This window comes from Berghia stephanieae, chromosome 1, assembly GCF_034508935.2.
Source record: "Berghia stephanieae isolate SIO BIC M18660-M18661 chromosome 1, UCSD_Bste_1.3, whole genome shotgun sequence".
NCBI classification, from domain to species: Eukaryota; Metazoa; Mollusca; class Gastropoda; order Nudibranchia; family Aeolidiidae; genus Berghia; species Berghia stephanieae.
Window position 1 is genome coordinate 14,059,026 of NC_088360.1, and position 13,326 is coordinate 14,072,351.

Below are 13,326 nucleotides of genomic sequence, written 5' to 3' on the forward strand. Positions count from 1 at the left end.
ATTATCATAAAGCGGTAAGGGCCGGAAAAAAGTAGAACACCAAAATATCACATGCTAAACATGGTAGGCACTTATTTTTTTACTGGGCACATTGCTTTAGATACTGATGAAAATGACGATGATCGTTTTTCTTTCTTATAGGTTCTATAATCCGACGAGAAAGACAAATTTACTTAAATTTACTACACATCGAGCACCATTCACAGAATTAATTTGTGGTGTTTTTTCACAACATTCTTTAAAATAATTGGGACACTATTTCTCTTTAGCCAGTCAAAGTCGACCTCAAATCCACCGTCTATAATTTCAGCAAGATATCCATAGTACTTTTATTTATTTATTTATTTATTTATTTATTTATTGTTTTATTTTTTTTTTAAACACTTATAAAGATTATTTTCCACTTTATGCCCTGGTATTGGTATCCTCAACATATTGATTTTGAAATGAACATAAACAATAAACAATAAACCAGGACACAATCCGCAATGAAACTAGTGCCTGCAATGCAATTCACTCCTGTTTCAGATCAAACTGTTTCGACTCTGCCCAGTAAATTATGATCTGATTTATTGTTCACAGGGATTCCCAAGTACGATGTCCAAATTAAGAGCCTTTCAAGAAGAGCAAAACCAAATGTCTATGAAAGATGCACGGTTAATTATATCATAAGAATGCAGAAAGTAGATTTCTAGATTAACTAACGTACTTGAATCGACTCATACTTTTTTGCAGGTCTGATAATACAAATTGTTATGGGCCCATTGTTGTAATGGAAATACTCTCGCGCAAATGCAAAATATTGTCTGTATTACAACAATGTTAAATCGTGACCATAATTTCGTTCGGTTCGGTTATCAGATCAAGACTCTGATCGTTGGCGGTCACTCAAAGAATATAATACAACTTGATCTGGGGCGGCCATTGTTGAATGGTAATGACTTTACGAATAATGGAAATACCCATCAAGAGGGTTTTTTTTTTTAAGCATAAGAAAGTGACAAAGTTTGATAAAGACTTCACCAAAATTGGAGGACATCGAGTTCCTTCCCATCACATTGAAGTCAACATTTGTTTTTTTTTGTTTTTTGGTCTGCTACCATTGTAGCATTTTCTTTCATTGTGTCTCGTAATCATGACGTCAGAGAAACAACCAGTGATACAAAAAACAGATGACACAAAGTGCCACTCCGATTGTTACGAAAGTTGTCTCCAAGTCGTGACCGTGTCCTCGCTTTATTCGCTCATCTCTTGTCTTCTTCCAACCACTAATCAAGTCCATGCAGTCTTGATGCATCATTTGTATCATCCTGAATCGTTGGGTCAAATTGCCTATGCTCTCCGACGCCATCTTTGATTGAAGTATCCGTTGCCGAATCTTCGCATACTCCTCTTGGTTGTGACCATAAGCTCGCTTCGACTTGTCTTCTTTTCGGACCTTTCTCTTTAGGTGTGGAGTTTTTTTTTAAAAGGGGGAGCGGAAGGGAAGAAAAAGAAGTAAAAATATATAAAAGAACCGACATTTGATAAGGTCACTCCCACATACAATGGGGTTACCAATGTTTACATCGTCTTACATTGTGTCCCATCAACTTACCAGGGATATTAATCGGAACCTTTCGCATAGCATCACATGGTATTACAAAATACACTTGTATTAAAGTTTACTTCTTTAAAATCTCATGATTTAATTTTTTGGACAAGTTGAGGATTAGCCTAAATCATTGATATTTAAACTAAAAACGATCCGGTCAAAATGAATACAACAAAAATGCAGAGATGAAAAAGCAAATTCAATGCATGGATATAGGAACCGTGTTAGAAGAATGTTGATTCTGAACACCACTAAATTATATGTACATTCTGTTCGAAGTGTGTGTGTGTGTGTGTGTGTGCTTTGCATGTCATGGTTAAAGATATATGTTTGCCCATCACACATACATGCGTATATTTAAGTTAATATACTATCTTTACCACGTGTGTCATTATTGTAATCTTTCAATCAATAGATTTCTATTTCAAGCATTACTATTAATATTAAGAGCATTCAAGGGATTTTATCCTATTTCGCCCTATGCCATATGTTATGTTATGTTATGTAATCTCTCACAAAGTAAGTCAGATTATGGCAAATAGGACTGGACATTGCCAATGTGGAAACAGAAAACTGTATCAAAGATATGGAAGATAGGCACTACATGTATTTTAAAATGTTCTAGAGATAACACCTAATAGGAAACGAGGGACGAAAACTTTGTTTCGAAAACATTCTAAAAAATCGATTTCAATTTTCTACCTGTGGACCTCGGTGATAAGCAAATTAGTTGTGTGAATGAAACTTTATCGATTGGTATCGAATTGTGCTTGATAAATAAATCAGTGTAACATTTTGTTTTGGGCGACAGACCGAAACGATTTAAAAATTACACGCAAAATATTACATGCAAAATATCTGAAAGAGTTAATGAGATACATTAAAACAATATTCTTCTTCTTCTTCTTCTTCTTCTTCTTCTTCTTCTTCTTCTTATTATTATTATTATTATTATTATTATTATTATTATTATTATTATTATTATTATTATTATTATTATTATTATTATTATTATTATTATTATTATTATTATTATTAATTAAATCGATCTGTATTTGAAGGACGAGTGTTCTGGCCAAATCTTTAAATACGAGTTTTTCCAGAGCACGGCAGTAACTGATCAAGATTGAGAGACTTGAGCTGATCGAGGACATTGAATACCACGGATAGTTGCCTTTGATTTACTTTTATGTCATGTGATTTTTCATATACATAGTAATTCTCTCTCTATTTTTCATGTCACAGTAGTCCATATCAAATTAGCGCAATATCCACTAAACGTGCTCAAAGCACTTTACAAAGAGTCCCTGACCAATAGCAACACGTAACATATAAAACGAGACATGACACCCGTTAGGCGATATTGCAATTTGTTCCCCAACTGAGAAAACCCTTTTAACGCACAGGTACTAATTGTACATCTGAGTACGGCGAGAGAATGTGAGTGAAGAGCCTGTTTCCAGGACTCAACTATGCGCCGAACGAGGCTCGAACCCAGGACCTTCGGATCTGAAAGCGAGTGTCATACCACAAAACCACACAGCCGCATTGATTTGATTATCTCATTTTGTGAAAAACAATTATAGTCTCATCTGCCAGAACGGTAGACATGATTGTATAACTGTTTCCAATAAATAATAATAATAATAATAATAATAATAATAATAATAATAATAATAATAATAATAATAATAATAATAATAATAATAATAATAATAATAATAATGATAATAATAATAATAATAATAAAGCCCAAGTTTAAAAAAAAAAGAAAAGAAAATTGCAAGTTGACCCTTTAGAGTGATTTCTAAAAGCCCGAGCTACCCATTCACTGCTGGGTGAAAAGGGGGGGTCAGAAGAATTCTCGAGAAAGGTACACTTACGAGGCGAGAGCTTTATTACTCTGTCGTGCTCTGGAAAGACACATATTATTTAGAAATTTGGCCAGAAAACTCGTCCTTCAAATATCGACCGATTTAAATGACCCTCATCTTAGCAAAAACTTTCAAACCTGGTACCTCGCTAAGTCCCAGGTTTGAAAGTTTTTGCTAGACGAGGATCATTTAAATCGATCGATATTTGAAGGACGAGTTTTCTGGCCAAATTTCTAAATATGTGTTTTTCAAGAGTACGGCAGTACTGAGATGATGTTCCAATCAGCATTTCGAGAACGTTCTAAAGATAAAAATTACGTGACACTGCCATTTTTAAAAAACCTTGAATGATATATTTATATAATTAATTTTCTTTTTAGAATTAATTATAAATTGGACAAAGAGACAATAGCATATAGTATCACGATACAATGCAAATACAATATTTTAACAAAAATATGACGTTGGTATTGTGGACAAGATTATATATAAGAGGCCATTAATACGTCTATCACTGGACTTCATATTGCTTCATGTGTTACTACTTTGTGAAAGGAACATAATTTAATAAGTGATTGATTTCTTTAATTGTTATAATTGTTTTCTGAATTGAAAACTAATGACAGATTCCACTAGATAAATAAATTAAAACGTCCTAAAACAAACCGTTTGTTCATTTTCGTTATCCGATTCCTCCATCAAGAATGGTACATTCGGGACGCTCAAAAATATTGCGAAACAGGGATAACCCTTCAGATCTAATAAATATGTCCCAACTTTAACGGACCACTTTCTCAATTCAAATTAGATTTCGAATTCAAGTCAAATCTATACCATGCACTCCAGACCGTGCTCCCCGCCACCCGTCACTTCCATCCCCACCCCCTGCCCCCGGTTAAATAATCGGTACGTTCTTATACTATTGTCTGATTTTGTTTTGAACGCCGTGCCTATCATTTTACGCTAATACATAAAAAGTTCAAGCTACAGGGGAACGCCGGGTCCATGATTTGAATGAATAGAGTTAACCTCGCAAGTCCGATTATGCCAATTAAAATATAAGCCAATTGCTTTCAAGAAGCAAAATCTCTATAGAAAGGGATATCACAAATAAATAAATTGAGGAATAAGTAATTAAGTTATCAATAAATGCAATTATGTAATTTTTAAAGATAAAAATAAACTTTAAAAATTTGAATACGTTCGCCCCCACCATCAACACACACACACACACACACACACACACACATCAACTCATTAACAAACAATCAAATGAGTGTGTCTAAATGATATTTAAACATAATTATGACGGTGATGATGATGCTGATGATGATGATGATGATGATAATAATAATAATAATAATGATAATAATAATAATAATAATAATAATAATAATAATAATAATAATAATAATAATAATAATAATAATAATAATAATAATAATAATGATGATGCTGAAGATAATAATAATATTAATAATATCATCATCATCCAAAAAAAAAAGAAGGGAAAAAATCTATATGAAAAAGACAATCAGGGACTTGATCAAGGTCAGCAGACACGATATGAAACAATGACAATGCATCATGTAGACAGACAATTATATGCGTAATAACACACAATTATACAGACAGACAGAGAAGATTTCAAGACTCGTACTCTGAAATGAAGACACTTTAAAAATTTGGCCAGAAAATTCGTCGTCCAAGTTGATCGATTAAAAATACTTTCATCTTGTCACAACACTCGTGATTTATTTTAATAAAATGATTTATTAAAGCCCCAGGTTTGAGAGTTTTGATAAGATTATGCTCATTTTAATCGATCGATATTTGAAGGACGAGTTTTCTGGCCAAAATAATATGAATACCGAGTTTTTCAGAGCAATACGACATAAGAGAGATAGATACGGGTTTGGAGGAATAAATCGATATATGTACGATGGGAGGTAATTACAGTCTTGAAATGATAATCAGATTATTGCTTACTATGACGTTAAAGCAGGATGAAGCCGCCCCCTATAGCTACACGCCATTCTATAAATAGATAGCATATCATTATCACCATCAAATTTTATAACCACATCCACATACTATATTTTCTGCCATTGTGAATGATTTTTAACAAAGTTGTTTTCCACTGTAAATTGGAAATGTTATTATTCTTGTATTTTCCGTATTGGTATATTGCTTGTAACAAAATTTCCGAAAACTCCACACATATGGACAATTTAAAACTGCACGCTTTCTAGTCTCGCCACCAGACAGTGTATCACCAGGGGTAAGGTACATGTGAGTTTTCAATGTACGACAGTAAAGGTTATGCTCAATATTTTCCTTTCTAATACTAACCTCTTTAACTCGCGTGTCTTTAATCTAAACTCTAGTCTCTACCTCATCAGTTAACCAGCCAGTAAGCTGGGTGGGGTTCCTGACCTCCCATTGTGGGCAGGGAGGCACACTGTGTCTTCTATCCCCCCATATCTGTTTTCAAGTTGCTTTCTGTCTTTATCTGGGAATGAGATTACTTAGTTTTGTACAGGATTCCTTGGCTGGGAGGGAAGCAGTCGAATGTGTAGTTATAGTTTTCGGCTATTTTGTGCTGGTAATATCACGCTGTCTAGTACTAGGGTAGTACACGATGGCAAGTAGGATACCAGTCTTCATACTTTCAACGCAAAAGATTTCCAAAGAGGAGATTAGCAACACATCCGGTATAGATAATATTTCATTCCGTTTCATTTTTAAACTTACTTTTGCAATGATGATATTGACTGTCGACTGATCAGACCACAATGACGTTCGTGGTCGACTGTCAATTCTATATTTAGGCCAATGAACGTTTCATTTTAACTAAAACAAATAGAACCAAAATAACAAACAAACAAACAAAACAGAAAGTGTGTTCTGATGAATCCCAGCAGAAAAACTTTTGTCTCCAATAAACGTTCTAATCGTTTTTTAAATTTTTATTTTGGTTGTTCTTTGAAACGAACCCTTCCACTTTGAGTCTCCGAGCCGATTAGATTCTGGTTTTTGTTGTTATTGTTGTTTTGTTGTTGTTTTTTTATTATTTTTTTTTGGGTTTTTTGGGTTTTTTGGGGGTTTTTTTTGGTTTTTTGTGTTTTTTTTTTAATTTTGTCTTTGTTTTGTTTTAAACTCACAAAAATGTGTACTTTCGGCGATCTGCACTTATCTTACAGATTTTTAAAGCCAGTTTCAATAGCAATGGGACACTGTTTGCCTCTGTCATTCGTAACAGACGTTTTCTCCTTCGAAATCGAAGCGTTCTCAATCTAAAAATAGCTGCTATCCTGTCGACGCTATGATGTATCCTAGTAACTAGTCTCAGAATAAGCTTGAATTCCGGCCTCAGCAAATGACTAAAACGAGGCCAAACTTAGTCCGAAGGTGTCGTGATTTGCTTCGTCAGCTCACATGAAATCCGATTTTTTTCAAGTCCTTGACTTGAAGTCAGAGACTAAGCTCTAGTCCGCGTTAATGAAAACGGGACTGTGAACTATTAAAGTTTCAGTTACATTTTATTGCAACCGATGGAAGATCAAAGGAAATCGGCATTGTGAGAAAACTGTTTGGTCTATCATTATTGATATTCAAAATACAAGCCCGCATGCAAAAAATCACGGAACCACATTAATTTCGTAACTTTGGAGGAATTTGCGATATTCCGTGAGCACGAGACTCCGAACGGACTATAGTAAAGCAGCATTCAAGAGAAAAATCATATTCGTTAGCAAACTTGAACTCCAAACTACAAATATTACCTTGAAACTCCTCTTTCGGATGACGCCTTTTTCTGTAATTCCTACAATCCTCGTCTCTGTGACTTCTTCAAACTCTTCTGCCTTTTCCTCTGTCACGGAGGGGATCTGCTCTGTTATGGAGGGCATCCTGACGTCTGGAAGCGTTGTGTATAGGATTAGTGGAATGGAATAAAGTTTAAATGATCTTCATTCGAAATAAGTAAAGACAAATCTAGTTTTTATACCTGGAACTAGGTGAATGCGTTTATCACAGATTATGTCCCTTAATTGTGTCCAACACCGTGAACGATATTAAGAGGATATATAATAGCATACTTGTAAACACGATTAAAAAGATTTTTTTTTTTTGGGGGGGGGGGGGGGGGGGGGGGCTCATTGGTTTTTACTAGTGAACAAAATTAAACAATTCATTTAAACGACAAACCACAACACTTTTATACCAATCCAATGTGGAGAGGTCTTTGTTAATTATTCTTTATCTACCAAGCAAGGGACTGAATTCGGTATATAATGCATTCACTCCCGATTTGTTCAAGATAGAAAAACGTGTTAAACATATCATCACGCGGTCGCTAAACAAAGAACGCTTAAAGTATATTTAACACAGCAGGAATAGTTTTTTAAGAACAAATTTTGAAATATTGAAAGGATGTGCGTTGGCATTTTTTTCAGTATTGAAATGACATTTTATGTTTTTTTAAGATGTTTTCGTTGATTAAATGATATTTATAATGGCAATATATTATGAAACGCGATTCAGATTTGCATTTGATATGGCTATGGTGCTATTATGATATTTTGTGCTCGTCTATTTCGTAATTGGATCGAGCATTTCTTGTTTTATTAATTGCCAGGCCACCATTAATTAGCCTATCATTATTTTTGGATAAGGAGCCGGGCACACACAGTGCTAACCTTGGTAAGGGGAGTTGGCAACAGGTGATATGGCGGGTTGGGTTGTCTACTCAAGGCTACTTCGTTAGGTAAACCCATGGCAATAGGTGTGATAATTTATAGGCGAAACATTCGGGAGATTAGACTTGTGTAAAACAGAAAAGATCTGATAGAGTAGAAAGAAAAATACAAGACAAAAATCATCACACTAGGCCAAGGACCCCCCCCCCCCCCCCCCCTCCTCTTTTTTTTTTTCGTGATTCTTTTCCCACAATTATCATAACATATCGGGAACAAAATTACAATCTTATGAGAAATGATTTTGCCTTTGTTATGGATAGAAACTCCAATTTTATATAGTGATGTTATAGGCTGGGCGTATGAGCGCGTGAGCAAGTATGTATTTGTATATAACAACAAGAAATGAAGTGAGTAGGAAAGTGCCAGAAGACAATAGAGAACAAAATGGGGGCTCGAACCCGCGACCTTACTGGTACAACAACTCCGCCTGGCCGGGGAGAGTGTGACTCTACCTTATGAGCTATTCACGATCCCCCCCCCCCCCCCCAAATCACTTTTAACCCTAGTCTTTTATTAGAACCTTCTCTCCCTGACTTCTTGAGGTCACGGGTTAAACTCACACAAACGCCGCGAAGTTAGTTGGCCAGCAGTTATGATTAATAGGCAATATTCTCAACACAAACATGTAACATAGAAACGATTGAGACACTGAGTATGCTCCGGTATTTGGGGTGAATTTTTAATTCAGAAAAGTAAGTGGAGCAGGCACTTATGGTGATAACAACAAGAAATGAAATGAGTAGGAAAGTGCCAGAAGATAATAGAGAATAAAGATTTCGCGGCGGCAGTGGGGGCTCGAACCCGCGACCTTACTGGTACGACAACTCCGCCTGGCCGGGGAGAGCATGCCTCTGTGTATCTTATATGTGAGTGAGTGAGTGAGTGTGTGTGTGTGTGTGTGTGTTTGTGTATGCGTGCGCGCGCGCTTGTCAACTCAGAGAACATATGAATGTGTAAGGATGTATGTTGGTGTTTTTAATTGAGTGTATGATTGAATATAGGTCTTATATGACAAAGGAAACACAAAAACAAGCAACCACACACACACATACACACACACACACACACAAACTATCTCAAACATATACACATACACGCATGCAAACAAGCACACACGCACACACACACGCACGCACACACGCACACACACACGCACATATATAATATATATATATATATATATATGTGTGTGTGTGTGTGTGTGTGTATTGAGAGAGAGAAAGAGATAGAGAGAGAGAGAAAGAGAGAGAGAGAGAGAGAGAGAGAGAGAGAGAGAGAGAGAGAGAGAGAGAGAGAGATGTACAGAATGAGTAGTGCATTGTTCATAATCATTAATCTCCTAACTCTTAGGAACGGGAGGTAAAATCAGATAATAAAAGCATGACTAATGACATACTGGAAAGCATTATCACGATGGTTATTTTGGATAGCTGCCATTATTTGTTTTTCATTAATATAGGATAATATATATACACACAAAAATACCATATCTTCATCAGTTGTTACTACAAAATTATATTAACAAATTGTAACCATCTTACAAACCAGAATATTGATTCTATTCGTTTAAGTACAATACTCACAACAACCTTCAGCCGGATAAAGGTGCCAACATATATAACTATGTATAACCTTAAAGGTTTATAGTCTGATTGATAGAATTTAATGAGTTCTAATTCTTAAAATGGCTGTCTAAAAACGATAACAAAGAACTGAGTGGCGTCAGTTCCGTTCGATCTATAACGTCAACCGTTAGTTATGTGTGTTTGATCAAATGTGGTGTGAACTGAGATTTATATATATATATATATATATATATATATATATATATATATATATATATATATATATATAACTCTTGTTTCCCCTCTATCTGGCTGGCAGAAAAAGAAAGAGTATATAATTAAATGAATAAAATTAAATAAAAACGTCAACAAACATGGGGAAAACGCCAACATCGTTCGATGTCAAAGTTCTCTGACGATTCAAGGAACTACATGCCTACTGTTAAATGCCATTCTTACCGTTATATTGACAACATGAAGACCATCACAGGCTACGACGAAAACGGTAAGTAAACCACAACACTTTGTTTGGGTAATGATATTTTTGTTGTAAACAAAAGAGACATTATCAATCAATTGGGTTTACATCATAACTTGTTCCAGTCCCAACGAAACTCACTTCCAATGCGCTTTTCAATTCCAGTAAAGTCTTTCAGTCTGAGGTTTCTGGTCCTATCTACTATTTTATGTGTTGGAGAATCGCGTTGTTGGAATAAGGAATAGAGCATGCACACTTCCATCCCCTCTTCTCTAGCAGGATAATGATAATTACAGGTAAGGCAAGTGTGCGTGTGTGTATGTGCGTGCGTGTGTGTGCGTGTGTGTATGTGCGTGCGTGTGTGTGTGTGTGTGCGTGTGTGTGTGTGTATGCGAAAGAGATAGGGAGAGAGAGGGGTTTTAGGGATTCCGATATCGGTAAACAAACACCCTTTCAAACACACAAAAGCACACATACACGCACACATACGCCCGCGCGCGCGCACGCAGTTATATATATATATATATATATATATATATATATATATATATATATATATATATAGAGAGAGAGAGAGAGATAGATAGATAGATAGATAGATAGAGAATGTGCTCATGTGTGTGTTAGGTTGTGTGTGCTTGTATGTGGGTGTTTTGTGAAGTTAGATGGGGCTGCTTTTACAGGGTTAACACTAATAAGTGGATGAGCAAGTTTGAGCACAGGTAAGGAAAGGGAAAATTAGACTACGTTTAAGATGTTCCAGTTCCAGCATACATTGAATAGGTACACAGACTTCTTTAACTCTATAAGAAGATAATGATTGGATATCTTATCGAACTTTATATATATATATATATATATATATATATATATATATATATATATATATATATATATATATATATATCCATCCAAGCAATTAAATTTCAACTAAATTGAATTTTTTTATCCAAATAAAAAGTCTATTATATCAAAACGGTACTTATCGACGTGTACTTATTTGCAGGTCCAATTCTTTATGGGTTCATTGTTGTAATGGAAACACAAAATATTGTCCATTACAACAATGTTAAACTAGGCCCATAAGCAGGTTCGGATGTCAGACCTGCATATATGTATACGTCGATATATATATATATATATATATATATATATATATATATATATATAGTGACATCTTTCAAAAGCTCATTATACTGTAGAAAACAGTGGAACAATAAGCTTCATATAAACATTTCCAAAATGATTATGCTTAATTCTAACTTTAGCATTTAGATATATATTGCAATTTACACTTAACTTAATCAAAGCGGGGGTCCCGATCGATCAGTTGGTAGAGCACTCGCTTCACACGTAAGGGGAACAAGATCGATCCTGGGAGTGGTCGAGATCTTTTTCTGACCCTCCCCCACCCTTGTCCACCCAGCAGTGATTGGGTAGCTGGGTCTGTTAGATAATAATAATAATAATAATAATAATAATAATAATAATAATAATAATAATAATAATAATAATAATAATAATAATAATAATGATAATAATAATAATAATAATAATAATAATAATAATAATAATAATAATAATAATAATAATAATAATAATAATAATAACATAAGATACGCAGACGCTGGTACTCTGATGACACACTCTCCAGAAAACGCGCAGAAACGTTTAGATATACTGGTGAGCAAATGTGAAGAGATGGAACTAAATGTTTAAAACCCAATGCATAGTGGCCTCAAAGAATGACAACAACACGACCTTTCGTTTGTCAAGTAAAGGAGAGTCCTTCAAACAAGTAAATAAATATTAATATTGAGGCACTATCATTACCCATGATGCAAGAGACATAGGAGATATAAAACAAAGAATATCAATTACAAAATAAATGTGTTTCATAAAATGCGTCCAGTTGTGTCAAACAGCAACCTAAAGTTGAAGACCAGAATGAAAGTAGTGGAAACATATGTTCCCTTTTATACGATTGTCAAACGTGGACGCTTGACAAAGAATGTACTGGGAGGTTAGAGGCATTTGAGATGTGGATGTATAGAAGAACGATGAAGTGTTGGAGAAGGTGAGAAAAGGAAGAAACTTGATATATACCATCAGAAAGAGGCAGTTACGGTTTCTGAGACATATGTGGAAGAGAGACGGAATAGAAAAGTTGGTAACATCAGACATGATCGAAGGAAAGAGAGCTAGAGGAAGACAGAGGATGACATATTTAAAAATCTAAGAATGGCCAAAAGTGATTTTAAAAACGACGCAGACTTCATGCGCACCGCAAAGGATCGTGATACGTGTAGTGGAGACAGCTGACCGGCAATGTGCTCAAAAATACAAGCCACGATGAATAATGATGATGGTGATGATGATGATGATGATGATGATGTTGTTGATGATGATGATGATGATGATGATGATGATGATGATGATGGTGGTGGTGGTGGTGATGTTGATGATGATGATGATGATGATGATGAGAATGAGCCTTTTCCAACGACTCAACTTTGCGACGCTCAGAGTTGAACCCGGAGGCGAGTTTCCCGTAAATTAAATCAGAAAAATGAGGACTAACATTATTTTCAGAAATCTTTGAGGTTCTCTGATTTGTTACTGGTTACAATGTTCGCTATGGGCTTTGCTTGGAATGAGAAATTTAAATTATTTTCAAGGTCGTCGATTAAAAAAAATGTCCTTCCCTCAGCTTGTCATGCTGTGTCGCATAAATCACTAACGGTGTCGTAATGGTAATAATAAGTCTTTGATTTGTATCAAATATTTTATAAATGGGTTTAACCAGTTCACTGCCGTACTCTGTAAAGACTCATTCTCCTACTCTTTTTCTTCTCCTCCTTCTCCCTTCTCCGAATTCTGTTGTGTCATCGAGGTGTCCGAGTGGAAAGGTGACTTGTTGAGTGATGTTGGCGAGCCAGATGACAGCAATTCCTAAATTCTGGCCCCGGTGTTGCGTCTTTGAGTATAGTAAGTTACATTAATGTGTATCAGCTCCTCGACTGAGGTGTTAATAAGTATGTGACTATTGAAAAAT

General features: G+C 35.2%; 1 protein-coding gene across 3 annotated transcripts; it reads right to left on the minus strand.

Moving 5' to 3' along the window:
* Positions 1 to 55: 55 nt before the first annotated feature.
* LOC144968573 (uncharacterized) lies at positions 56 to 10,595 on the minus strand. Of its 3 annotated transcripts, XM_078907083.1 has the most exons (4): positions 10,253 to 10,539; positions 8,169 to 8,313; positions 7,254 to 7,387; positions 56 to 1,444 (listed from the first exon to the last, which is right to left on the minus strand). In XM_078907083.1, exons 3-4 carry the CDS (start codon positions 7,377 to 7,379, stop codon positions 1,142 to 1,144), a joined length of 429 nt encoding a protein of 142 aa, XP_078763209.1. In that variant the 5' UTR covers positions 7,380 to 7,387; positions 8,169 to 8,313; positions 10,253 to 10,539; the 3' UTR covers positions 56 to 1,141. The 3 variants fall into 3 exon arrangements, with proteins under 3 accessions (XP_078763209.1, XP_078763190.1, XP_078763200.1); XM_078907064.1 differs by lacking the exon at positions 8,169 to 8,313 and having other exon boundaries at positions 10,413 to 10,595; XM_078907074.1 differs by lacking the exon at positions 8,169 to 8,313 and having other exon boundaries at positions 10,253 to 10,545.
* Positions 10,596 to 13,326: the final 2,731 nt, after the last annotated feature.

Bases quoted from the DNA above. Each gene is read 5' to 3' on its own strand.
- LOC144968573 (XM_078907064.1), bottom strand. From the start codon at position 10,533: ATGGAAGTGTGCATGCTCTATTCCTTATTCCAACAACGCGATTCTCCA. The intron at 7,388-10,412 runs GTGAGTTTCGTT...CAACGCTTCCAG, and splicing joins AATTGAAAAGCGCATTGGAA to ACGTCAGGATGCCCTCCATA. The intron at 1,445-7,253 runs GTAATATTTGTA...CCACACCTAAAG, and splicing joins TCCGAAAGAGGAGTTTCAAG to AGAAAGGTCCGAAAAGAAGA.